This window comes from Poromitra crassiceps, assembly GCF_964638095.1.
Source record: "Poromitra crassiceps genome assembly, chromosome: 3".
Taxonomy (NCBI): Eukaryota; Metazoa; Chordata; class Actinopteri; order Beryciformes; family Melamphaidae; genus Poromitra; species Poromitra crassiceps.
The window spans coordinates 43,825,761-43,853,169 of record NC_139625.1 but is presented as its reverse complement, the minus strand read 5'-3'; the positions used below and the strand labels follow the sequence as shown (position 1 = coordinate 43,853,169).

At 45.8% G+C, this 27,409-nt stretch overlaps 1 protein-coding gene across 1 annotated transcript in view; it reads left to right on the top strand.

The window, feature by feature from the left end:
- Positions 1-27,409, top strand: part of esr2b (estrogen receptor 2b) — an 82,691-nt gene that overhangs the window by 32,053 nt on the left and 23,229 nt on the right. The window contains exons 6-7 of the mRNA XM_083633278.1: positions 1,693-1,831; positions 16,377-16,510. Coding sequence (XP_083489404.1) covers positions 1,693-1,831; positions 16,377-16,510 — 273 coding nt within the window. The remainder of the gene's footprint in view (positions 1-1,692; positions 1,832-16,376; positions 16,511-27,409) is intronic.

Here is a 27,409-nt window from a genome sequence, read left to right as displayed (position 1 = left end):
CAGTCCCCGACAGCTTCTTGACACTCTCTGGCTATGTGCCCCAATGCACCGCATGCCCAGCAGGCTCCCTGCTGTCCCCTGTACCTTTGCTCCACATACCCGGTCCGTCCCCCGGGACCGCTGCGACACCACCTCGCCACGTGGCCCGGTTCTCCGCAGGTCCAACACAGTCTCTTTTGTGGCTCCTCCGGCCGTTCTCCACACTGCGCTCCCTCTGTGCTCAACTCGTCCACACGCCCCCCGACTTCCCGCAGCGCCCGCCACAGCTCCACTGCCCAGGCAGGAATCGCCTCCGCCAGCCATCTGACTTCTCTCAACAAACGGGCTTCCATGCCCGCCAGCACCGAGCTGATCCCCGTCGTCAGCTCCTCTTTTCTCCCGTTCACCAATGGCCATTCTTTGCCGCGCACCATCACATGTGGCGCCCCTAGCAGCTAGCACACGCAGCTAGCCTGCTACCGCTAGGTTTTGAGCCCAAAAGCCGCGCCACACACAGTCTCTTTTGCCGTTCCTTCTCTCACCCTCTCCCTTCTCGGCCGTCGCAGAGGGTTATCGATCCCACTCCTAGACACCAGTGTAACGAATCGGGTATTCGTCCAAGGAACCGGAGACTTGGAGTTGGTACAAGGCTTTTATTCTTGGCTTCACAATAGCTCCTAGCAGCTAGCTTCGCTGCTAGCTCTACACACAACCACTCTAGCTCCCTCGCATAGCTAGACTGACTTCCCCACGCGGCCGCTGGTCACATACACACCCTTCCCCCTAGGAACAACCCACACATCTCAGTTCCTAGCTAAACACGGAAACACCACATTACCTGTAATTACCTGGATCGCTACAATATTATAGGCTGCTTTTTTGCTTCAGCCTCATTCGGTTAAACACGTTTAACACCTACAGTAGGAGGAGCTACCAAGTACAACAGCTGGCTAACAGAAGCAGAAAGATGTACGCATATGTCAGGAGTGACTGTTTGAATGCATTGTCCTGGCAGTGTTCTCACCCTCACTGGGGAAACTCCATAGTTAAAATCTTGAAAATGTATTTCTGAGGCTAGTGTTTCTTTCTTTTACATCTTTCTTTCTCTCTAGCTCGACTACCCCCTCCTCCCTTTGTGAATGTGTCAGCTCATCCTCCACCGATGTGTAGCACCCACCTGGGTGATGCACGGCAGCCCGTTTGCGCCAGAATGTTCACCACACATCAGCTATCATGGTGGAGAGTTGAGGACTGAAACTTGAACCAATTAAGTAAGGGATGATTAGTTGGCCATGATGGAAGCCTGTGTTCGAATTTAGCCAGGGCACCAGGGTTGCACCCCTCAGGGGACCGGGGTCACACCCCTACCCTTGCGATAAGTGACGACCACAGAGAGCCAGGACCTCGGTTTAACATCTCATCTGAGGGACGTGCTCACTCACAGGACAGAGTCCCTGTCGCTGCCCTGGGGCATTGGGGATGGGGCTATTATTCGCAAGACCAGAGGGAAGAGCACCTCCTACTGTTCGTCACCTCCAGCACCAGATGGTCTCCCATCCAAGGACTAACCACAGTCAGCCCTGCTTAGCCTCCCCAGCAAGCCAGAGATGTAACACAGACGGTGCCAGCTTGAGGCAGGAAGAGGTGGAGTTGAGGTGTGTTCCTGCTGCTGAAGCTTAGCTAATGTGTGTGTCTCTCCTCGGACCACCACAGGCTTTGTGGAGCTGAGTCTAGCAGACCAGATCCACCTGCTGAAGTGCTGCTGGCTGGAGGTGCTGATGCTGGGCCTGATGTGGAGGTCAGTGGACCATCCTGGAAAACTCATCTTCTCCCCGGACTTCAAACTGAACAGGTGAGGAAACATGACAGCTGGTAAGACCGGCTGATGGCTTGGTTATTAGCAGAACAAATGTTGGGCCTTTTATGAATGTTATGAATGCTTGTTGTCCTTTCTTTTCAGTTTCTTTACATGATTTCTTTCTTTTTTTGATACCGATTTTACAAGCAGTTACATGGTACTCGCCTTTGGTTTCTTTCTTTCTTTCTTTCTTTCTTTCTTTCTTTCTTTCTTTCTTTCTTTCTTTCTTTCTTTCTTTCTGAGTCTCTCTCTCACACATTAAAAGTATTCATCCCAGGTGGGCATGTATAAAACAAACTCACCAACTCAACACATTTTATTGCTTTGTGATGTAAAACTACCTGTAACCTGTCTGCAGTATTTATCAAAGAGGTAGGATTTATACTGTTTCCAAAGAAGACAAAAACGTTGTGAAACGGAACGACGAGACCGAATGTGAACTGAAAGTAGGCTAGTATGGTCATCCTTTGTTTTACAGTTGTGCCGGGGCCAGTGTGCACTTTTCATAACACGGGGTGATTTGTTTTGTGGGACAGGCCTTTGGCGCATTCTTCAGTCTTCTACTCCCACATGCTAAGGCGTGTTAGCTTTCACTGGCACAAAATGCTTCGTCATATGCCTGAATAGAGAGCTGTGGTGTGCGTGCGTGCGTGCGTGTGTGTGTGTGTGTGTGTGTGGGTAATCGATACCTCAAAGGTAACGATTACCGATACCAGTCTTAATTAAGAGAGTGAGAAAGACAGAGAGAGGTAGAGTGACAGAGAGAGAGCTTTGTTGTCGTGATGGGTTGAGTGAGGCATTCTACCTTTCCTCCTCCACTGCCAGGGAAACTGTCACTACAGGCTTTAGCTTCACCTTGGTGTGTTTTCATGTTTTCATAACAGTATTATTTGTCACGGTGCGGCGGCCATGACAGCCCGAGGCAGCACTTAATTTCTCCTTGGATGCAGAGGAAAACATCCTGTGGCAAATCCATCCATTTGAACAGAAAGAGGCTGGGGTCGGCCTCTCACATGTTTACGCTCAGTGTACAGTATGTGCGTTCAACTACAGTAGGCTATGTGCATTCAGCTATGTGTGTTCAGCTACAGTATGTGCGTTCAGCGACAGTGCCCCCTATTCTCCCACAGGCCTTCGGCGCTAAAACGGGCCTTAACCGCAAAAAAACGTGCCTTGCGCCTGTTTTGGGACGATATCAATATGGCTTTACGCTGCCAAATGCGCTTTAGGCCGAATGGGCGTGGCGCAGTCCCAGAATGGGCCAAAGTGGGCGTGTCGGCCTTAAATCTCGGCGTACTGATATCTTCGCACCTGGCGTAAATTTAGCGCTTTGCGCCTTTGAAAACCAGGCCTATTCAGTGCGCCAGTGCTCTTCTGCCTCTCCCCTGTCACCCTTCTCTGTCTCTCTCTGAAACCAGGCCTATTCAGTGCGCCAGTGCTCTTCTGCCTCTTCTCTGTCACCCTTCTCTCTCTCTCTCTGACTCCCTCGCTTAGACAGGCACAACACACTTCCCATATAGGAAAAATAAGTTGTAAGTTGTCTGGCCTGTCCCAGCATGCATTGTGCTTCTCCATTTCGCTACTAAATAGCAACCAAATGAGGCGAAATAGATATAAAAGGTTGATCTAAAATAATGTGTAATGGTAACACAGCCTGCAATTGTAGAACATTTCAATATTGGACCAAATAAAACATCGAAATTAAAACACCACCCTAAGTGAAACATATATGTCCTCCTGGGGCTATATATATCCCTTGTCGATTTAACGTGATTTAGATAAGTGACAGTGGAACGCGCTTCCTACTGTCATCTGCTATACTGTGATGTCCGCTCCAATAACTTGGCCCTACTTCACATTTAGTTTTACAATAAAAACACATTTATGCAATGACTTTACATAATGTAGGGTATATTTATGTGCATCATTCTACCTGCAGCAGGGGAGAGAAAACGATATCTTTCTGGACAAACTTTCACCAATATAAAATGAATCTCATCATATAGGGATAGGCTATATTTTTCTAGCTGATGCCTCTAGAACATTCTTTTCACTTTGATCTTGCTATAGTGTAGCATATTTACATCCTTGCAGTATTTAAACTGCAGTTAGATTGGTTTGAGAAGCATAATAATATGGAATAATAGCCTATAATGGAGACAGACAGACTGGATGAAGGGAGGGGGGGGGGGCAGAGCGCTTGGCTTTCGTCAGGTTTTGCGGGACCACTGGAATTGGAGCTAAAAAGGCAAGCGTGCGATTCGTTTATTGCACTTATCCAATGAGCATGACGGTGCATAATTTTACGCTTAAAAGGCGTGGTTGTAATGCTTTAGGCTGCGTGTAGCGCCAGTACGACGATATCAAGTGCGCTGGTCCACGCCCACTGATTTGCGCTGCGCCAGGCGCTCGGCCTAGAAACAGCGCCGATGCAACGATAGGGGCCAGTATGTGCGTTCAGCTACTGCTACAGTGTGTGCCTTCAGCTACAGCGTTCAGCTACAGTATGTGCGTTCAGCGACAGTAGCCTATGTGCATTCAACTACAGTATGTGCGTTCAGCTATAGCATTCAGCTACAGTGGTCCCTATCGTTGCATCGGCGCTGTTTCTAGGCCGAGCGCCTGGCGCAGCGCAAATCAGTGGGCGTGGACCAGCGCACTTGATATCTTGGTCTTGGCGCTAGACGCAGCCTCAACCATTACAACCACGCCTTTTAAGCGTAAAATTATGCACCGTCAGTTCATTGGATAAGTGCAATAAACGAATCGCATGCTTGCCTTTTAAGCTCCATTCCAGTGGTCCAGCAAAACCAGACGAAACCCAAGCCTCTGATCCCCCCCCCCCCCCCCCCCACCTCCCTTCATCCCGTCTGTCTCCATATATCGGCTATTATTCCATATTATGATGCTTCTCAAACCAATATAACTGCAGTTGAAATACTGCAAGCATGTAAAAACGCTACACTATAGCAAGATCAAAGTGAAAATAATGTTCTAAACGCATCAGCTAGAAAAATATAGCCTATTAGATTGGTGAAAGTTTGTCCAGAAAGATATCATTTTCTCTCGCCTGCTGCAGGAAGGATGATGCACATAAATATAGCCTACATTATGTAAAGTCATTGCATAAATGTGTTTTTATTGTAAAACTAAATGTGGAGTAGGGCCAAGTTATTGGAGCGGACATCACAGTATAGCAGATGACAGTAGAAGCTTCCGAAGCGCGTTCCGCTGTCACTTATCTAAATCACGTTAAATCGACAAGGGATATTTATAGCCCCAGTAGGACATATATGTTTCAAATAGGGTGGTGTTTTCATTTCGATGTTTTATTTGGTCCAATATTGAAATGTTCTACAATTGGAGGTTGTCTTACCATTACACATTATTTAGATCCTCCCTTAATATAGGTTTTCGGCTCATTTAGTTGCTATTTAGTAGCGAAATGGAGAAACACAATGCATGTTGGGACATTCACATTGCAGTGAAGTTACAGCTTATTTTTTCTATGGGACTCTGAGCGAGGGAGTCAGAGACAGTCGGTATTGTGCCTGTCAGACTGAGGAGAGAGGGAGAGAGGTGACACAGAGAAGGGTGAAAGAGGAGAGAGCCAGAGGGGAGGGAGAGAGCCAGAGGGGAGCGCTCCGCGCAACTGGCCCACTGAATAGGCCTGCTTTTCAAAGGCGCAAGGCGCTAAATTAACGCCAGGTCGGAAGATAGCAGTACGCCGGTATTTAGCGCCGACACGCCCACTTTGGCCCATTCTGGGACTGCGGCACGCCCATTCGGCCTAAAGCGCATTTGGCAGCGTAAAGCCATATTGATATCGTCCCAAAACAGGCGCAAGGCACGTTTTTTTGCGTTTAAGGCCCGTTTTAGCGCCCAAGGCTTGTGGGAGAATAGGGCCCAGTATGTGCGTTCATCTACAGTATGTGCGTTCAGCTACAGTGTGTTCAGCGACAGTATGTGCGTTCAGCGACAGTATGTGCGTTCAGCTACAGTATGTGCATTCAGTGACAGTATGTGCGTTCAGTGACAGTATGTGCGTTCAGTGACAGTATGTGCGTTCAGTGACAGTATGTGCGTTCAGCTACAGTATGTGCGTTCAGCTACAGTATGTGCGTTCAGTGACAGTATGTGCGTTCAGCTACAGTATGTGCGTTCAGCTACAGTATGTGTGTTCAGCTACAGTATGTGCGTTCAGTGACAGTATGTGCGTTCAGCTACAGTATGTGCGTTCAGCTACAGTATGTGCATTCAGCTACAGTATGTGCGTTCATAGACTAGGGGTGGGACAAAATATCGATACTCACGGTATCGCGATATTTCCACTTGCGATACGTTATCGATACACTGGCACCAAGTATCGATATGTTTTTTTTTTTTTTTTTATGTTTTTTTTTAATAAACAGGCTAAAATATTATGCTGTGTGGTAGTTGAAACATAGTTTCAAGTTGACGTTTATTTATGTTTGTAGTTGAAACAAAAACATAAATACTGTAGGCTACATGAATGGAAATGTTTGATCATTAATATCTACTTTTAGAAATTATATACGTAGGTAGGTAGGTTATATAGGTTTTCTTGTTTTAATAATAATAATAAAAATACTTAATGTGTAACTTTTCCTCCGTGGTATCGAAAATGGTATGAGTGAGTGAGTGAACTCTGAGAGAGTTCATGTCAATTCTGCTAATAAATACATAATACCTGCTTCTTGCCTTTTAGGGGTATTTTTTTCTCTTCAGTTACACAGATATCGTGATGTATCGTAGGTTAAATTTCTTTCGTTATCGAGGGCCAAGTATCGTGACCATATCGTATCGTGAGTTACTCCATGATTCCCACCCCTATCAGAGACAGTGGTCCCTATCGTTGCATCGGCGCTGTTTCTAGGCCGAGCGCCTGGCGCAGCGCAAATCAGTGGGCGTGGACCAGCGCACTTGATATCTTGGTCTTGGCGCTAGACGCAGCCTCAACCATTACAACCACGCCTTTTAAGCGTAAAATTATGCACCGTCAGTTCATTGGATAAGTGCAATAAACGAATCGCATGCTTGCCTTTTAAGCTCCATTCCAGTGGTCCAGCAAAACCAGACGAAACCCAAGCCTCTGATCCCCCCCCCCCCCCCCCCCACCTCCCTTCATCCCGTCTGTCTCCATATATCGGCTATTATTCCATATTATGATGCTTCTCAAACCAATATAACTGCAGTTTAAATACTGCAAGCATGTAAAAACGCTACACTATAGCAAGATCAAAGTGAAAATAATGTTCTAAACGCATCAGCTAGAAAAATATAGCCTATTAGATTGGTGAAAGTTTGTCCAGAAAGATATCATTTTCTCTCGCCTGCTGCAGGAAGGATGATGCACATAAATATAGCCTACATTATGTAAAGTCATTGCATAAATGTGTTTTTATTGTAAAACTAAATGTGGAGTAGGGCCAAGTTATTGGAGCGGACATCACAGTATAGCAGATGACAGTAGAAGCTTCCGAAGCGCGTTCCGCTGTCACTTATCTAAATCACGTTAAATCGACAAGGGATATTTATAGCCCCAGTAGGACATATATGTTTCACATAGGGTGGTGTTTTCATTTTGATGTTTTATTTGGTCCAATATTGAAATGTTCTACAATTGGAGGTTGTCTTACCATTACACATTATTTAGATCCTCCCTTAATATAGGTTTTCGGCTCATTTGGTTGCTATTTAGTAGCGAAATGGACAAGCACAATGCATGTTGGGACATTCACATTGCAGTGAATTTACAGCTTATTTTTTCTATGGGACTCTGAGCGAGGGAGTCAGAGACAGTCGGTATTGTGCCTGTCAGACTGTGAGGAGAGAGGGAGAGAGTGACACAGAGAAGGGTGACAGAGGAGAGAGCCAGAGGGGAGGGAGAGAGCCAGAGGGGAGCGCTCCGCGCAACTGGCCCACTGAATAGGCCTGCTTTTCAAAGGCGCAAGGCGCTAAATTAACGCCAGGTCGGAAGATAGCAGTACGCCGGTATTTAGCGCCGACACGCCCACTTTGGCCCATTCTGGGACTGCGCCACGCCCATTCGGCCTAAAGCGCATTTGGCAGCGTAAAGCCATATTGATATCGTCCCAAAACAGGCGCAAGGCACGTTTTTTTGCGTTTAAGGCCCGTTTTAGCGCCGAAGGCTTGTGGGAGAATAGGGCCCAGTATGTGTGTTCAGCTACAGTATGTGTGTTCAGCTACAGTATGTGCGTTCAGCTACAGTGGCCCCTATCGTTGCATCAGCGCTGTTTCTAGGCCGAGCGCCTGGCGCAGCGCAAATCAGTGGGCGTGGACCAGCACACTTGATATCTTGGTCTTGGCGCTAGACGCAGCCTCAACCATTACAACCACACCTTTTAAGCGTAAAATTATGCACCGTCAGTTCATTGGATAAGTGCAATAAACGAATCGCATGCTTGCCTTTTAAGCTCCATTCCAGTGGTCCAGCAAAATCAGACGAAACCCAAGCCTCTGATCCCCCCCCCCCCCCCCCCACCTCCCTTCATCCCGTCTGTCTCCATATATCGGCTATTATTCCATATTATGATGCTTCTCAAACCAATCTAACTGCAGTTTAAATACTGCAAGCATGTAAATACGCTACACTATAGCAAGATCAAAGTGAAAATAATGTTCTAAACGCATCGGATAGAAAAAAATATAGCCGGCTGGATGTCATGAGATTAGATGAAATTTGGCCAGAATGATATCGTTTTCTCTCTTCTCCCCCACTGCACGATGCAACATCCTCTGAATGACACCTATCACTTTTACTCGATCTGATTACTTTATTCTATTTTATTTAGCCTACTGGATTTTATTATTGAGTATTTGTATTTTATTTGGCCTATGCTTTCCCCCCCCCACCCCCTGCCCACAGGCTCTGACAAATATGTTCATTCTCAATAAAATCTTCAGTAATCAATCAGACTGGCTTTAAAAGCCAGGGGGTGCCTGGGAGGGGAGCGGCCGGGCCTCGAGCGGCCTGTCGGCGATCCAGGCCGGTTGCGGGAGTGGGCGCCGCACACCCCAGGTCCCGGTGGAGGGGAGGGGGAGTGGATGGGAGGAGAGCCCTCGCCCTCCGACTCAGTGGTTTCCACTGCTGTAAATAAAATAATTGTATGAGCACTCAATCTGTTTGTCAGTCAGCTCCACTGCTGCACGACCCGCCTGCACGACCACCAGCGCCTCATAGCGCACCAGCGCGGCTCCGCTCCCCGCATCTCCTGCGTGATGCCCGGCGTCCTGTGAGGAGGAGAGGACGGCCCCGTGCAGGGAGAGGAGAACGTAGAGGACGCCCCTATTAAATTAATCTTTTGCTTTGTCATTGTTTTTCATATTTTATTTAGAATTGTAGCCTAATTAAATATCCCCCTCTCTCTTTCTCATTCTTTCTTGCACTTAATGTAGGCTACACGGCACCTCGGACAGCTCCGCTGCCACAGACGGGGGAAACATTTGGAAATAATTCTAACTACTCTGCTTTGCAAACAGAAAATATAAATACAACAGACAATTCTGTAATGAATAGCTGTAATGAGAGTGGGGTTTGAAGAAGCGCTACACAAAAGGTTCTCCAGTTTCTTTCTCTCTTTCTTTCTCTCTCCCTTTCTCTCACATTAAACGATATACATGCCTATAATGTCAATTATCTGAATGAAATAATAATACATATTAATTAGGAATATTAGTAATATTAGAAGCCTAGCTAATTTCGGGGGGGGGGGGGTAATAAAACGTTGAGCTATATTAATACAAAGTTAATATTGCTAATCAAAATGTTCCAAAACGATTTTTTTATACATCAAATATGTGTAGTTAGACAGCTATCCCATTTGAAAAAGATCTGACAGATATAACTCTGCTGCTGTCTGGATGCTGCACATAAATGGGGATTATTATGATAGCCTAAACTAAATAAATGAAACTGTGCATTGCAGCTTCACCCAAAGCCTGAGAAGGGTTGCCACTGCATGCTATAATCTTCCAATCTTATATTCTATTGTGTTCTAAACTATTTTTTTCTATATATTCTATTCTCCATTCACTATCCTGTCCCCGGCACTGAATAGGCCTGCTTTTCAAAAGCGCAAAGCGCTAAATTTACGCCAGGTCGGAAGATATCAGTAGGCCGGTATTTAGCGCCGACACGCCTAGTCTCGCTCATTCTGGGACTGCGCCACGCCCATTCGGCCTAAAGCGCATTTGGCAGCGTAAAGCCATGTTGATATCGTCCCAAAACAGGCGCAAGGCACGTTTTTTTGCGGTTAAGGCCTGTTTTAGCGCCGAAGGCCTGTGGGAGAATAGGGCCCAGTATGTGCGTTCTAAACAAACCAATATAGAGATGCATGCCCAACAGTGTTGGGGGTAACTCATTACAAAAGTAACATATTACATGTAATATATTACTTTTAGCAGTAACTCAGTAATGTAACTTATTACCAATAGGATTTCAGTAATATTATCCCAGTTACTTTGTCAAGCAACACAAGTTACAAATTGACTTGCATTTTTTTTAATCAAAGCATATTTAAACTATAAAAGTACACTCAGTGGAGTGCAGATCTCCGCCAGGACCACATTTCCCCCCAAGCTGACCCATAGACCATGTGCGTGATGAGACATCGCCGGAATGCAATGTGTTAGTGAGTGTTGTCATACTGAGATGCTATTGTAAATCATATATTGTTATTGTTATTGTTATTGTCTGCTTTTATTTTAGTGTTTTGTTTATGTATTCATGATGGGTTTATTGTATGTGTTTTATTTATTATAATTTATCGTATAATCGATGCATCGCGATGCGGATGTGTGAATCGAATCGAATCGTTGACAGATGAATCGTTGAATCATTTATGTTTAAATTTCTGTTGACATTCAGATTTTAAAGCACTTTCTAAATAAAAAAGGGACTTGATATTTATCTGACTGCTTGTATTCATTGATGAAAAAGTAGCCATGTGCAGTAATAATACAGAAAATTGAGGATTTGATACTTACTACTTAAAGGATGGCTTTCCCGTGGGGAATATGAATATATATTAAATCTCACGCCCCTAAGGTTGTCGAATCCGTTGAAATTTTTGAAATTGCTTCTTCACAGCCAGAGATATCAACAGAGCTGTATCGAGATGCATCGTGATGCATCGTGGAATCGAATCGAATAGTTGACAGATGAATCGTAATCGAATCGAATCATGAGGCCAGTGAAGATTCACAGCCCTAGTTGTAACCCACGTATTTATGTGTTTTTGTCAAGTTTGTTATTGTGCGTTTGTGTTAGAATAATTGTTTAGTTTTTTGATTAGGGGATGCGGGTACGCATAGATGGGTGGGATTGGGGCTTCTCAAGGGCAGTCTGAGTGTATGCCTGTGTATATGTTTTCATAACACTGGGCCAAATAACCAGTCTGTATTTATATATTACTAGTGCAGTGCCTGTTCCCCCCAAAGCACAACCCTGTGGGCACCCCCCCCTCCCGCACACGCACACACATTGCACTCTGACGTGTCCTCCCTAAAGCGCACTCCCCAAGTTTGAAGTTGATCCAACAAACGGTTCTCGAGATACGCGAAGGACAGACATAGTGAAAATCCTGGAATTATTATATAAAGAAGATATATATAGTGCAGTGCCCCTTCCCCCCTTTCAACACCCACACTGCACTCCCATCAGGTCCCCCTAAGTGCATTCCCCAAGTTTGAAGTAGATCCGACAAACGGTTCTCGGGATCCGCGAAGTACAGACATACAGAAGTCGATCGGACAGACAGTCCTGCAGGTACGTGAAAGCTGTGATGTTATAGGTTGAAATGCACAAAGTTTACCACTGAAATTTCTGGGGTTCCGAGCAACGCACCCGCCAAGTTTGAAGTCGATCGGATGAATTGTTCTCGAGATCCAGTAAATAGCTTTTTGTGTTGCCAGTAGGTGGCACTATGACTATGCATAAGTCCAAATTGCATGAAATGTGTCACCGCACTCCATCCGGGTCCGAGCAGCGCACTCCCCAATCGCACAAATGTTTCTCGAGATAAACCACTTTTTGTGTTGCCAGTAGGTGGCGCTATGCCGAATTGCATGGAATTCAGCTCCCTGCACTCTGTTGCGTCCCCCTAAGCGCACTCTCCGAGTTTGGTCAGGCAGAATCGTGTTTACTGTATCTACTGTCAATGCTGGATACCAGTTTAGTGGGGCTTACATTCTCTTCTGTTCTTTCCATCAGTCTTTTGTGTTCCTTCCTTCGGCTCTGGTGAAATAAAATCGATCTCCTTGCTTAGCTTTAACATGACGGTGGTTTTCAATTGTTTTGAGAGAGAAAAAGTCTGCTCCTTGGGAAGCCCTTTGTAGTTGTGTGCTACGTCGGCTCCGTTAGGCTGGAGGCGGGGGTTTAGCGAAGCTGTGGTCTTGCCTGGTGAGTTGCCGCCGGGGTAGTGGCTTTCCTTCTCCCCATAGCGTAACTCCCATCCCCCGTGCAAAGTGATATCCATTCTCCATCAAGTAGAGACGAGTAAGACCAGGTCGAGTAGAGCTGTACTGTGCTGTTACATATATGTGGTGGAAATGAGCCATAAGTGCACTCCCCGAGTTTGAAGTTGATCGGACGAACGGTTCTCAAGATAAACCACTTTTTGTGTTGCCAGTAGGTGGTGCTGTGCCGAATCGGCACTGCACTGTGTCGAGTTCCCATCAGCGCACTCCCCAAATTTGAAGTCGATCGAACGAACGGTTGTTGAGATAAACTTTTTTTTTGCCAGTAGGTGGCGCTATGCCGAATTGCATGAAAACAGGTCTGCACTCTGCACTCGGTCACGTACTCCTTAGCACACTCCCAAAGTTTGAAGTCAATCCGACCAACGGTTCTCGAGATACACGAAGGCCAAGCTAGAGGATAGGAGGAACATAGACAGACGCACAGACGCGGCCGAAAACATGATCTCCTGGAGGAGATAATAAAGATACAATAATTTCCTAATCAAATTGTGTTTTTATGCAAAAAAAACACTATGACAATAACAAAGGAAAAGGAAAACATTTAGAATTTTGGACGGTTTACACTCACTTCAAGACACTTTAAATTATTTTTCGGGGTGTTCCAGGGCGGCGATGTCATTCTGCTACTGCTTTTATTTTGGTGAAAGTAATGCAAAAGTAGTGTAATAGTTAACAAGTTACTCTAAACAGACAGTAATATTGTAAAGTAACTTATTACTTTCTAATGAAAGTAACTAGCAATATGTAATATATTACATTTTGAAAGGAACTTGCCCAACACTGATGCCCAAAAGAAAAGCCCACATTTCACATTTGCATACCTACTTTTAACCATTATGGAAGACTTGCGTTTTTGGATATGCACAAATGTCGCAACACCGACCTTTTCAGGAGTAAGGGCAAAAAACGGTGGTTTAAATAAAGGATTCAATCAATCAATCAATCAATCAATCAATCAATCATACATAAATAGTAGATGCTCATTTCCTTACTGTTCAGTTCCAAGGGCTTCAATGTCAGTGACGGAATGATTCAAACAACTACGGTACTGTAATAATCCGCTCCCGGGATCATTAATGAGGAGAAGAAGAGGCAATACTTGGTACAGTCTTTATTCCCGGTTCACACTCATAGCTCCTAGCTACACACACACAGCTCCTAGCTCCACACACGTCCAGTCCGCTTCCTCGTAACTTCAGACTCGCTCCCCCACCCGAGACCAGAAGTCCCCTACACACTGGCTGGTCCGCTGCCTTCACGTAACGTCGTAATCGCCACCGACATGTCAAACTCTGGGTCGCCACATTACCTCCTCCATTCTTAGGCCAGCTCCCACGCTGGCACCCACAACCCACACATATCCCCCTGTACCAAAACACACCAACTCTTTTCCCCAGCATCTTTTTTCCATCCCCACATTAAATTCTAATTCCCCACAACAGTCTTTTCCTTTCTTTTTTTCACACACCATCATCTACATCATTGACATTTTCCCCCTTTCCTTTTACACTCATTTTCACTCACATTTAAATTATTTCGTTTCTCTTTTTACACACATTTCAATTCACCAATAACCCTAACATTTACATCATTTCCTTTCTTCTTTTTTACCTCCCATTCTCCCTCTGTGCCCCACAGTCCTCGCACGCACCGCAGTATCTCCGCACATCCTCCTTGTGTTTGCCCCAGTAGAAATGTCTACGGATGCGGCTGAGTGTCTCTTCAGGCCCAAAATGACTGGATCCAGGGCCCACGTGGGCCGCCCTCAGTGTCAATTCTCGCAGGCAACTAGGCACAAGCCACTGGAACCCCGCGCTTCCGTGCCCCTTTCTCTCCAAAATCCCCTCATCCAGACGCAGGTCCGAAAACATGTTCCACAGTCCCTTCGTGGCACCGGAACATGTGTGAATCTCCTCCACAGGGGGCCGGCGTCCGGCCGCTACCCACCCGTACACCGGACCGATATCCGCATCCTCCATCTGTCTGCGATCCCACTCATACACGTCGACATCCCAGATGACCCTGTCGTCGTCGTCCAGGACCACCTCTTGCACTCGCTCGTTCTCCCGTCCCGCTCCCCCAGGGGGCGGCGTGTTGAGGTCAGCGGGGGTACCACAACCGGCCGCGATCTCCACCTCGGCCTCCTTCACAGCAACCGTGGGGGGTGTGGAGCAGTCAGGTTGGGCTGGCTCCTCCGGCGTTGACCCCTCTCGCTCACCCGGAGACACGAGCGTTGCTCTCCCGACTGTAACAGCGTTGCAGATGATGTCCTCTACCGTGGGGGTTGCAGAGCAGCTAGGCTCCTCCGGCGTTAGCAACACCCGTCCATCTGGACACGCAGTCCACACTCTCCTGACCTGAATGACCGGCTCTGCACTGCTCCGCTGCTCCGCTGCTTGTTGCTCAGGCTGCTCCACTGCTCCGCTGTTCCTCTGCCTGTTGCTCCGGCTGCTCCCCCGGCTGTGTGTCTCCTCCAGCGTTCACACTCTCAGTGCAGTCTCTGGCTAAGTGCTCAGGCGAACGGCACATCCAACAAAGTCTCACCTGTCCGCCGCCTGCACGTCTCTCCTCTCCCGCTGTCTTCCAGTCCTCGACAGCTTCTTGACACTCTCTGGCTATGTGTCCCAATGCACCGCATGCCCAGCAGGCTCCCTGCTGTCCCCAGTACCTTTGCTCCGCATACCCGGTCCGTCTCCCGGGACCGCTTCGGCACCACCTCGCCACGTGGCCCGGTTCTCCGCAGGTCCAACACAGTCTCTTTTGTGGCTCCTCCGGCCGTTCCTCTCCGCGCTGCGCGACCTCCCGTAGCATCTTCATAAGCCCCTCTGCCCAGGCAGGCGTCGCCTCCAACAGCCGTCTGATCTCCTGCATCAAGCGGGCCTCCACGCCGGCAAGTACCGCGCTGAGCTCCTGCTTCAGGCGGCCCTCCTCCCCATCCACCGACAGGCGTTCTTCTATGCGCACCATCACACGTGGCGCCCCTAGCAGCTAGCACCCGCAGCTAGCCTGCTACCGCTAGGTCGCTCGAGCCGTCAGCCGTCGATTCCAACTTTTCCTCCGCCGTTCCTCCTCACTCTCTCCCCTCTCGACCGAATCAGAGGCGATATCGATCCCACTCCTAGACACCAATGTAATAATCCGCTCCCGGGATCATTAATGAGGAGGAGAAGAGGCAATACTTGGTGCAGTCTTTATTCCCGGTTCACACTCATAGCTCCTAGCTACACACACACAGCTCCTAGCTCCACACACGTCCAGTCCGCTTCCTCGTAACTTCAGACTCGCTCCCCCACCCAAGACCGGAAGTCCCCTACACACTGGCTGGTCCGCTGCCTTCACGTAACGTCGTAATCGCCACCGACATGTCAAACTCTGGGTCGCCACAATACAATAAATACATAAATACGGCCAATAAAAGTTCAATGACACCAATTTTTATGTAGCTCAGGAGTTACGAGGCTCGCTCCTCCCGGCAGCATGTCGAAGTGTTCTTGAGCAAGGCACTGAACCCCTAAGTGCTCCCAACAAGCTGGTTAGCACCTTGCATGGCTCCTGTCGCTGCTGCTGTGTGAGTTTGAATGGGTGAATGTGAGATATTCATTGTAAAGCACTTTGAGTAGTCAATAGACTAGAAAAGTGCCATATCAATAACTATTTATAGAGCGCCATTTACCATTTAAAAATCTTTCTAGCCATGCCAATAGCTGGTAGAATGTAACCAATTAAAACATGTCATTATAACATTCTCTCTCATTCTTCTATCTCTCCCCTCCCTCCCTTCTCATCTGTCTGAACACCTTACTCTCTCACCCCCTCCTCTCTCTCTGTCCCTTATCTCTCTACCTGTCTCTTTTTTTCCTTCTCACCTCTCTCCCTCCCTCCCCCTCTGTCTCCCTCTCTCTGTCTGTGTATCTCTCCTTCCCTCCCTCCCTCTCGCCCTCTCTCCCCGCACCGTCTGTCTCTGTCTCTATCTCCACCCTCCCTTTCTCCCCCCCCCCCCCTCTCTCTCTCTCAGGGAGGAGGGGCATTGTGTGGAGGGCATCGTGGAGATCTTTGACATGCTGCTGGGGGCCACATCTCGTTTTCGTGAGCTGAAGCTGCAGAGGGAGGAGTACGTCTGCCTGAAGGCCATGATCCTCCTCAACTCCAGTGAGTTCTACTGTAGGGTGAGCAGATGATTGTGTGGGACTGCACAGCAGTTTCCCATGTCCCACATATTGAGACAGTGTGTCACATTTTAATTGGCTCTATAGTTTTCAAAAGTTAAACCACTGCAAGTGAGAGATAGATTGAGATAGGTTCTACTATAAAAGTCAGAATTACTTTAACTGTACTGTATGTTGTTTTGAAGTCACAATCATGCCTGTGGCTCAAAATGGAGGCCAGCTCTATTGCAAACTCCTCCCTGCCAGCCATGTTACTTTCTAAGCTAGTGAAAAACTCTTGTCAGAATTCTAAACCAAGTTAGGAGAGTTGTGAGTCTTCCAGATGTTTCTGTCCACATGCAATTTGTTTCAATCACTCTTTTTTGGCTCCATGGTTAGATAAAAACTACCATGCCTGGAGCGAGAAGGGGCTAGTTTACATCAAAGACCTATACATAGATGGTCATTTTGCATCCTTCTATCTACTGAAGAGGACATTTGAGTTGCCTGGCATGAACTTGCTCAGATTCCTGCAAATCAGAAATTATGTCCAAGATTATTATCCAAGATTCACACCTTTGAAGCGCTCCCAAATTAACATGCTTTTTTCTATGTGTTGCTAATGCTGAGCCCTCCTCACTCCAAACATCTTATCTCTAGATTTGTCTGTTTGACAACTGAAACACAGCCTCTTCTGAGAGGATTAGAGAAGTGTGGCAGGGGGAACTTGGTATTGATTTATCTGACATTATATGGGTGTTATGCCCCTGTCTAGAGGTACCTGGACATAACACAAAATGAGCCCATCCTCCCCAGGTCTCAAAATCAAGCCACCACAACACAGTTGGTTGAGTGCAAGGAATAACAATTAATTTATTAAAAAACAAGAAACAAACAAGGGTTTTCAATAACACAGAGCAAAATAAACTAAAACTGGAGTTTAGCTTCAGAGTAGGCCAAAGCCAAAAAGGTACTAACTAAAGGATTAAATCTTACCTAACAAAATAAGAAGAAAACCAAAAGACATCAGCTTACGTCCCTAACTACTAAAACAGGAGAAAAAGGGGGTTAAACTTAAATGGCAGCCTGCTCCTACAGCTCCAGCAAATCATAATCTAACAAAGATCCAGTGTGGCTGGTTGGGATCAGGGAAGAATGGGTTATGGCCCTGCGCGCACCAGCGTCTGTGGTCTGGTCTCTTATGAAGGCTAGGCCTTCCCACCTCCAACCAATCACTGCTCCTGATTACACATACACTCACACATACACACCTGGAACCCACTCACACAATCACTCAGACAATCAGGGGAGGGAAACACAAGCAATTAATGAAAATCAAACTAACATACACCCAAAATACGACAGCAGTCGTAACACCTCCTTTCCCCAAGAATTAGGCATCCCCCTAAGATGCCTAATATCAAGTGAAAGAGTGCATCAATTTCATTATATAGGCTAGACAAAAAAATCTCCTAGTTAAAAATTTGGTCTAGTTTTTTTTTTGTGGGTGTAGACTTGCACCGTAGGCTACTTCGGACAAAACACACTAACGGACGAAAATACTGTTGGACGAAACACACTATTGCAAAACAAGCTATTGTAAAGGCACATATTCTCCAGCACAGACTGGATACCACCGATTACACACAAACAGTATTTGGCTCCCGTCTGTCTTCTTGAGCAAGCCTTTTGAGGGGACGGTCGCAAATCGCCACCTCCAGACTCAAACCAGACACAGACTAGGCGTAACCTGGACAAAATCACCAGACCACGAGGGATACACTCCAAACCAATGTCTGATTTGGTGACGGGAAACATCCTTTCCAATAGAAACGAAGCTCAACAAAAGTCATACGGACATTTCTCGAATCACATGTAAACTCAGCTGTCAGAGAACAGACCAAATCCATTCACTGTGTTTAACATGCTACCACAGAATATAAGAAAACGAGAGCTCACTCACCTAAGTTAATCATAAACTCCGACAGATCCACAACTTCACACATTTTACGAGCCTTGCGCGCATGTAAGCGCACCTGAAAAACACAGTTGGCTCAAACGAGGCGACAGCATCGACATAAATAAGATGGACACCATTTGAGGTCCCGTTTAGTGAAGCCGCTGCATGTCAGATCGCCGCCCTGACGGCTGAATCCAGTATTAGGTCACAAGGCCCGCCTCCCCATGTTAGTGGATGGGAAAACACAACCGAAATATTCACAGTAAACGTCAGATAATTTTTTTCCAAAGGTGGTTTGTATCATTTTAGATAGTCATTATCATGCTAATGCATGTGCAAGTGGTCATTTTTCTGATCAGTTTGTTTTTAAGTAGTTATTTGACATATAAAAAAGAGATAAAAATGGATGATTTCACATTATAGATCTATCGTCATAGACAAGACACACGGCTTCATCGTTATCTAACGCTGCCTGCAGTGCCTGGAGGTCGGGGTGGCTCTGCTGGGTGTGTGGGGCCGGCCCCGGACAGAGGCTCGTAGCACGGGTAGTGGCTCGCTACCAGACATATCAATGGACCACAATAAAAAGAACATTGTTTTGAGAAAGGTGCACGAGGAATTAACGTTGGTTGGGGACTTAAGTTCAGAAAATATGTGTTAGTAGTTACTCCAGCTACGTTAGCAATATCGTTAGCCGCTTTCGCTAATCGGCTGTTTTCATTATTTATCGGCTTAATACTATAACTTAACAACCGATAACGATAGCTGGAATAACAATACCATACACATATTTTCAGAACTTACCAGGTTGTCCAACTGCCAGGAAATGTGTTTTATAACGTTAACTCCCGTCCCGGTGTAAGATGGGGCCTAATACGCAAGCACCAGCCATGAGCTAATCGCTAACTGGTTAGCCGTTAGCGTCACATAAACAGGTTTTATTTTTGGTATTAAAGCAACAAACGTTTTTATATGGATATCTCAGAGAAATGCTTTGACTGTGGGGATGTTCGTTCTTCACAAGCTCCTTTCTTAGCTGTTGTAAGGATATAGTTAACAGAGACAAGACTAGGCAGCTAGGCTAACGTTACCACTGAGCTATATTAAATGGAACGTTACAACGTTGCTGCCCTACCCACACTATAGCCTATCAGTAAACAACGTAGTGTAAAGCGTCAAGGTTAGATTTGTAAAACCAACATTTGCTCCAAAAGGAATTAAATCATAAAGTTAATCAAAATGCCACGGAAACATTAGGCTGCTTCGGATAATTTCCCCAGTGAGGCCGAGAGGAGCATACATGCCTCCACTTTTGGTCCGGGCTGAGAGCGCTGAGAGCGCAGCACAGCAGCACAGCAGGTCTAAATCTCCGACAACCAAAATCAGATTTTCGTACAGGCGTCATTTTGATAAACTGATCTCATAGTGGGAATCTTCCTAGTTAGTTTTGGCGAGACAAAAAATATTACAACTTAAAGTGCCATATTTAGAGAGCTAGACTGTATATAAATACACAACGCACTGTGCGCATTCTAGAAAAAGCAGCTCTACATAAGAAAGTTCAGAGGGGCAGGGAGCCCACAGAGGTTCTAAATCAACGGAGCTACTGCACAGAATCTGGTTCACTGATCTGGCCAGATTTTGGCTTCAATAAAACATACAAGGAGGAGATAGGGACACTCCCTCCATTCATATATCTCAGTGGGCGACAGGGGCACACACACATGCACACAAAGTGTTGGGTGAAGCACACTTTTCCTCCGGCTAAATCTTACAAAACAAACAAAACGGAGATCCGCATCGCCATTATGCACAGGCTGAGGGTCAGAGAGAGGACTGTTGTTTTCTCCTGATGACAGGACAGTTACCAATCAAATGGCCAGACTCATGACAATAGAAACACTCACAGCTCTCACCAAAAGCCGGAGATGCGTTTTTACGCGCAACATTTGGTGACATATTACGCGCAGGCATGAAGTCTTGACCACGCGAGACTGGCAGAGCGAATTTATGAGTCAAAATGAACTCTTCTGCCAGCACGTCAGCATTAGTTACAGATGCAACTTTTTGCTCATTAAGGTAAACCACAATCCTGTCGGGAAGACACTTTTTAAACTCCTCCAGCAAGATCAACTCTCTCATCCCCTCCACAGTTTTAACACTACATGCCTGGCACCACTTGTCAAATAACGCTCTTCTCGCACACAAACTCAAAATACGACTGGCAATTTTCTCACCATTTCTAAAACATTGTCTGTAGGCTTCCTTCAGGCACAAGTTCATAAGCCTGCAACACTGTTTTTTTCAACAGCTGATAATCCTGACTTTGCTCAATGGACAAACTCGCACAGACTTCCTGGGCTTTCCCAACAAGTTTGCACTGTAATAGAAGTGACCAGAACTCAGTGGGCCATTTTAATGTGATGGCTATGCGCTCAAAAGCACTGAAATAGGCATCCACCTCAGACTCACGAAACTGTGGGACTAAACCGATGTGCTTGCTGATATCAAACGCCGGGACAGAGCTGCTTGTGCCTTGATGGAATAATTGGACGGGGGTGGAGACCACAGGTGTTCCCCGTTCCAACTCAAGAGCTCTGACACGGACATGCATGGCCTGCACCTCTATCTCTCTGTTCTTCCTCTCCGCCTCCTTTATCTGGAGGGTCATTTGGAGATCCTCACTAGCCAAACCCCCAGCAAGTTCACGGGCAGGACCGGACCCCACACCAGCAACGAACCCGTCAGCAGCCTCCGCCACTTTCACGTCCGCCCCTGACGTATCAGATCCACGAGCCCCCTCCCCTGCCACCAATGAGGCAGGCTGAGGCAGCACACCTTTTTCCACCAGCACATCACACAGCGTCTTTTTCACGTCTGCCTTCCGGGCACTGTAAAGCACATCGATTTTAAAATGGGTTGCCACAGCCAACAGGTCATTTTTTCTACATCTATCAATTATGTCCCACGAAGGATTGTCCACAAATTCATCTACTGAAAACTCCATTGTAAAAAGAAAAGCCTACACAGACAAAACTGCCAAACAGAAGTATGAAAGCTACTTACCATAACACGAGAAGAACAAATGGACGAGCCCCCAATTTCATGTTATGCCCCTGTCTAGGGGTACCTGGACATAACACAAAATGAGCCCATCCTCCCCAGGTCTCAAAATCAGCCACCACAACACAGTTGGTTGAGTGCAAGGAATAACAATTAATTTATTAAAAAACAAGAAACAAACAAGGGTTTTCAATAACACAGAGCAAAATAAACTAAAACGAGTTTAGCTTCAGAGTAGGCCAAAGCCAAAAAGGTACTAACTAAAGGATTAAATCTTACCTAACAAAATAAGAAGAAAACCAAAAGACATCAGCTTACCTCCCTAACTACTAAAACAGGAGATAAAGGGGGTTAAACTTAAATGGCAGCCTACTCCTACAGCTCCAGCAAATCATAATCTAACAAAGATCCAGTGTGGCTGGTTGGGATCAGGGAAGAATGGGTTATGGCCCTGCGCGCACCAGCGTCTGTGGTCTGGTCTTTTATGAAGGCTAGGCCTTCCCACCTCCAACCAATCACTGCTCCTGATTACACATACACTCACACATACACACCTGGAACCCACTCACACAATCACTCAGACAATCAGGGGAGGGAAACACAAGCAATTAATGAAAATCAAACTAACATACACCCAAAATATGACAGCAGTCGTAACAATGGGAAAGGATTATGTCTGTGGTACAACTCTGTTCAGTTAATAGCAGACACCAGGTGATCCAATTTAAAGTTGCTCACTGTCTTCACTATTCCAAGCATAAGTTACACAAGTTCTTCCCTTCTATCTCACCACTGTGTGACAGGTGTCAAGTGTCAGAGGGCACACTATCTAATGCCTTCTGGTTCTGCCCTTCACTAACGGGATTATGGGAAAAAACATTTGATTGGTACTCTAAGGCCTACAAAATAACCCTACAGCCAGAGGCAGAACTCGCGATCTTTGGCTGCTCGGAGTCCTCTCTGAACTTCCCTACAGCTGTGCAACAGTCTCTAACACAAGGGACTACTGTTGCCAAAAAAGGCAGGGGCAGGGTCGCTTAATTAAAGTATAAGAGTAGGAAAACAATTGAGTGAAATTCTGTTTAATTTAAAGAACACATGAAAGGTTTGATCATAGGTCTGTAGTTCATTTGCATTTCACCTCAGACAAGACAGGACACTGCTGTACAGTACAGTATGCTCTCTGTGCTGTGTGTGTGAAATTCAAAATTCTTACTACCAACACTTAATGTACTGTACTGTACAGCAACCGTTCCAAACCTTTTTCAACTGATATTTGCAGCCCACATCCGACCGCCAAATAAGGGTTTGCGTTCTCAGAGCTTTTATTTAAAGCTGCATTCAGCAATGTTTTTGTGTTAAAATAAGTGTTAAATGGCTCTATATTCTGACAGCAATCACTGAAATAGAGTGTTTGGTCAGTAACATGGACCCCCCAACCCCCCGCTATATCTGTCTCCTGTAGCCCTGCATGCAGGCCGGACGTATCTCCGCAACTGTAACTCGTAGAGGATTCGGGATGAAAAAATACATATAGGGCCCTATCGTCACAAAAGCGGTAATTTAGCGTTTGCGCTCATTTAACGCCATGCAAAATGCAAATTGGGGGCGTGCACAAGCACATGCCTGTTATAATTGTACTGGACATAGGCGTGCCACATGCCAAACCAGGTGTTTCGGCGCAAAAATGTGGGGATAGATGGCATTATCCTATCGTCAGCAGCGCGCAATTACTTTGCACTAAGAGCTTTTAAAAGCACCTCTTACGCGCTAAATACCCCGCTGCGCTTGAGCAGATAATTCAGTGAGGCAATCAACTATAACTCACTGAGAAACTTTGATCACATCGCAAAGAGGGAAATGAATTGAGAAATCTTAATGGACAATGTACATTAGCATACTTGCAATAGGCTATTCACCTTCACCTATCCCATAACCCGGAGGGTCGTTGGCACCAGAGACGATCTGTCAACAAGCTCTCTCCATCTCTTTCTGTCCTCGGCATGAGTGAGTCCACTCTATTGTGCATGGAGAGAATTACAGCATATTGCATGCCTCATGCAAACACAGCGATTGTGAGACAGGAATTTGATTGGTTTGATTGATGTAACGCCCAGGCATTGCCTGGCCAGATCTGTGAATAATTCTGGTGCTTAAGACCACCCAAAATCCAGTTTGCGCTGGCATTTTGGGGGCGCAGATGATTTGGCACGGCTCTAATTTGCGCCTGCGGCAGGTACTGTGAACGTTTCCGCATCCCCGCCAAGAATTGCATCCCCACCATATTTCAGGACTGTCTTAATTTAGAAAACAGTCAGGTCACATCTACCCAGACAATTACATCACTTTTAAACAGTTACATTTCTGTATAAATCATTACAATATGCTCCCGTGAGGTGGGGATGCGTTTAGCTGCTGCCGGATGGGGATGTAAAACTCGGCATAACACCTGGACACTTGTGCAAGGCGGACTGTTATCGTTAAGGCACGCAAACAGGTGCGCAAGCGCAAATAGGGGATATCGCCTGTACCAAGATAGGGCCCATAGTCCTTTAAAGGCATCACAATCTGACCTTCCGTTTCCCAGAAAATGTCAACATTTCTCTGATTGGATAGTGGGAGGTCCAATCAGAGAAATGTTGACATTTTCTGGGAAACGGAAGGTCATATCGCAATGCCTTTAAAAGACTGTATTTTGTCACCCCAAATCCAACGCCGCCACCCATGAGTCATCACGAGTTACGGTTGTGGAGATAATCCGCCCTGCATGCAAGGAGCTGTCCATCGGCACCACATGTAGACACTAAAAGTGAGGACAACTAATTGATTACAAATTGAATAACTGTATCATTCAATAATGAGAAATGCATTCTCATAATAATAATAATAATACATTTTTAAATTGCCCCACGAAGATTGTAATGTTCTGCAAATTATTTGACAGCCCACTTGCAATAGCCCACAGGTTGGGAATGGCTGCTGTACAGTCAACCTAGTGATGTCATCGGCGTCCGGGTAGTATAGCGGTAGATTCCCTGCCTACCAACCTGAGGGTCGCAGGTTCATGCTCCCGTGTTACCTCCGGCTTGGTCGGGCGTCCATACAGGCACAATTGGCTGTGTCTGCGGGTGGGAAGCCGAATTAAGGGTATGTGTCCTGGTCTCTGCACTAGCGCCTCCTCTGGTCAGTCGGGGCGCCTATTGGGGGTGGAAGGGAACTGGTGGGAATAGTGTGATCCTCCCACGTCCTGCCGGTGAAGCTCCCCGCTGTCAGGTGAAAAGAAGGGGCTAGTAACTGCATGTGTCGGAGGAAGCATGGTGCTAGTCTACGGCGCGGCCCAGATCGGCAGAGGGGGGGGGGAGCGACCGGGGCAGCAGGGGGAAATTGGCCAAGTACAATTGGGGAGAAAATGAGGGGAAATTTTGCAACAACAAAAAAGGTAGAACTGGATAATAAATGGCAACATATAACATTTTAAAATGCAGAACTGATAATAAATGGCAACATGTAACATTTTAAAAGGCAGAACTGATAAATGGCAACATGTAACATTTTAAAAGGCAGAACTGATCATAAATGGCAACATATAACATTTTAAAATGCAGAACTGATAATAAATGGCAACATGTAACATTTTAAAATGCAGAACTGATAATAAATGGCAACATGTAACATTTTAAAAGGCAGAACTCATCATAAATGGCAACATATAACATTTTAAAATGCAGAACTGATAATAAATGGCAACATGTAACATTTTAAAATGCAGAACTGATAATAAATGGCAACATGTAACATTTTAAAAGGCAGAACTGATAATAAATGGCAACATATAACATTTTAAAAGGCAGAACTGATAATAAATGGCAACATGTAACATTTTAAAAGGCAGAACTGATAATAAATGGCAACATGTAACATTTTAAAAGGCAGAACTGATAATAAATGGCAACATGTAACATTTTAAAAGGCAGAACTGATAATAAATGGCAACATATAACATTCTAAAAGGCAGCACTGATCATAAGTGGCAACATGTAACATTTTAAAGGGCAGAACTGGATAATAAATGGCAACATGTAACATTTTAAAAGTAACAGATGACCTGCTTGGTTTAGTACATTAATGACCCTGCCTGCCCTCATTTGAGTGACATACTGTATCTGGCAACCAATGGAACAGTGCTCAAAGTTTGAGGTCATCCTGACTGGAGTGTGCTGTTCAGCTCTGTCTCAGATTTCTGGATCGGAGGTTTAGCTAATCTGAGCTAGGCTGTGGGTTTTCAGGTTAGGAGCTGAACATGTAGCGAAGTATGAAGTCAATTTGTTAGACGACTTCCACAACAGCCCACCAAACAGTCTTTTACAGCTTCTCCCACCAAGGGAAATGAGTTGAAATGGACTGACAACAGTCAGAGCAACAGCACCTGGATGAGACATACAGTCACGGATGACAGTTTTCACCTTTCCTTTTTTGGTGTGTGTTCCTGTTGAGAGCTCGCTGAACCATAACGTTCCCAAACTGCACTGCAAAATATGGCTGCCTCAACAAGTCAACCAATCAGCCATCAAAACTGAAAACCTTATTTATCTCAAAACAAGGGCAGAAAGTGGGCAGGGCCAAAAGATGATGTTGCAAATTCCTGAAACTAGTTGGGTTGGTGAAGTGGAGTGATGTGATGTGATGCAAATGACAGAACTTTCCAGGAGTTTGGAGATAAATTAGATGTTGTTGCGACAAAGGGGCAACTTCCGTGGCAGAATTAAGCCATTATGGAAGTGCCTGAAACCTGCATTATTTCTAGACCATGAGGACATTAGCTACATCTTTAATTCAATGTCACTATGACTACATGTACAGTATATCCTAGTACAGTGGTAGCCTGGGTAAACCCATCCCCCACGTGACCTGCTCTCAGACCTGTTCTCAGTCACTATGGTCTGGTCCCCCGCCTGTGCTAAACGATTTCCTGCGGTTGTTGGGCCCCCCCCCGATAGACCGCTCCATTACGCAACCTTCATCCAACCAGCTTTGTGCACAGAGCACATGCGCAGTGCAGCAGATGGCGTCATCGCTCTGCGACCTTTGTTGTTAGCAAGCGAGCTAACACTTTTCATTTCAGTACTGCTAACACGCAAATGGTTACAACCAGCTACAACCAACCAAGCCCCCCTCCGCCCGAAATGTAAACAGACTCAGAGCTGGCCTACGGATCGATGTGTGATTTCCAGGTAAGAATATGTTATTCACAGGTATATGCCACACTATATATTATCTCAGAAACTAGCGTAATTGTGTTTGGTAAGAAAGACATTCGATAAATGACTGACTTTTCCTCATCGGCTGTGTGGGGGTTAGCTAGATTACGGGAGCATTTAACGATCTAATGAATTCTAGAAAAACATGGCAGAAGCTAGCTAACGTTAGCCACGTGTAACATACAGTAACTGCTACGTTTTATATTACGCAGGTATTGTGGAGAAGGGCAACTGGTCAGCTGCTGCCAACCTGATGAGGAAACAGGCGTGCTTGTTATGCTGGACACTGAATGCCAGTCTGCAGACTTCATCCTCCGGCGCTGTTCGCCTCAGGACTTGAAGGCCTAACGTTGTACCATGGACTGTATACATTCTGTGCTAATAATGCTAGCATGCTAACATCCTTTTCACACACACACTGAATATACCGAAATGCTAGATTTGATCATGGACTTAACGCTAATGTTAATCAAAAACGGCCGCAGTCATAACGGTAAGGTGTGTTTGACCTAATTGAAATATTAACGTTAATGCCCTCACATTTCAGCGTGGTTACAGATAAACCTATTTAACGCTAGCTAGCTACAGTAGATTTTTGGAGGCGTTAATGTGAATGTCATGA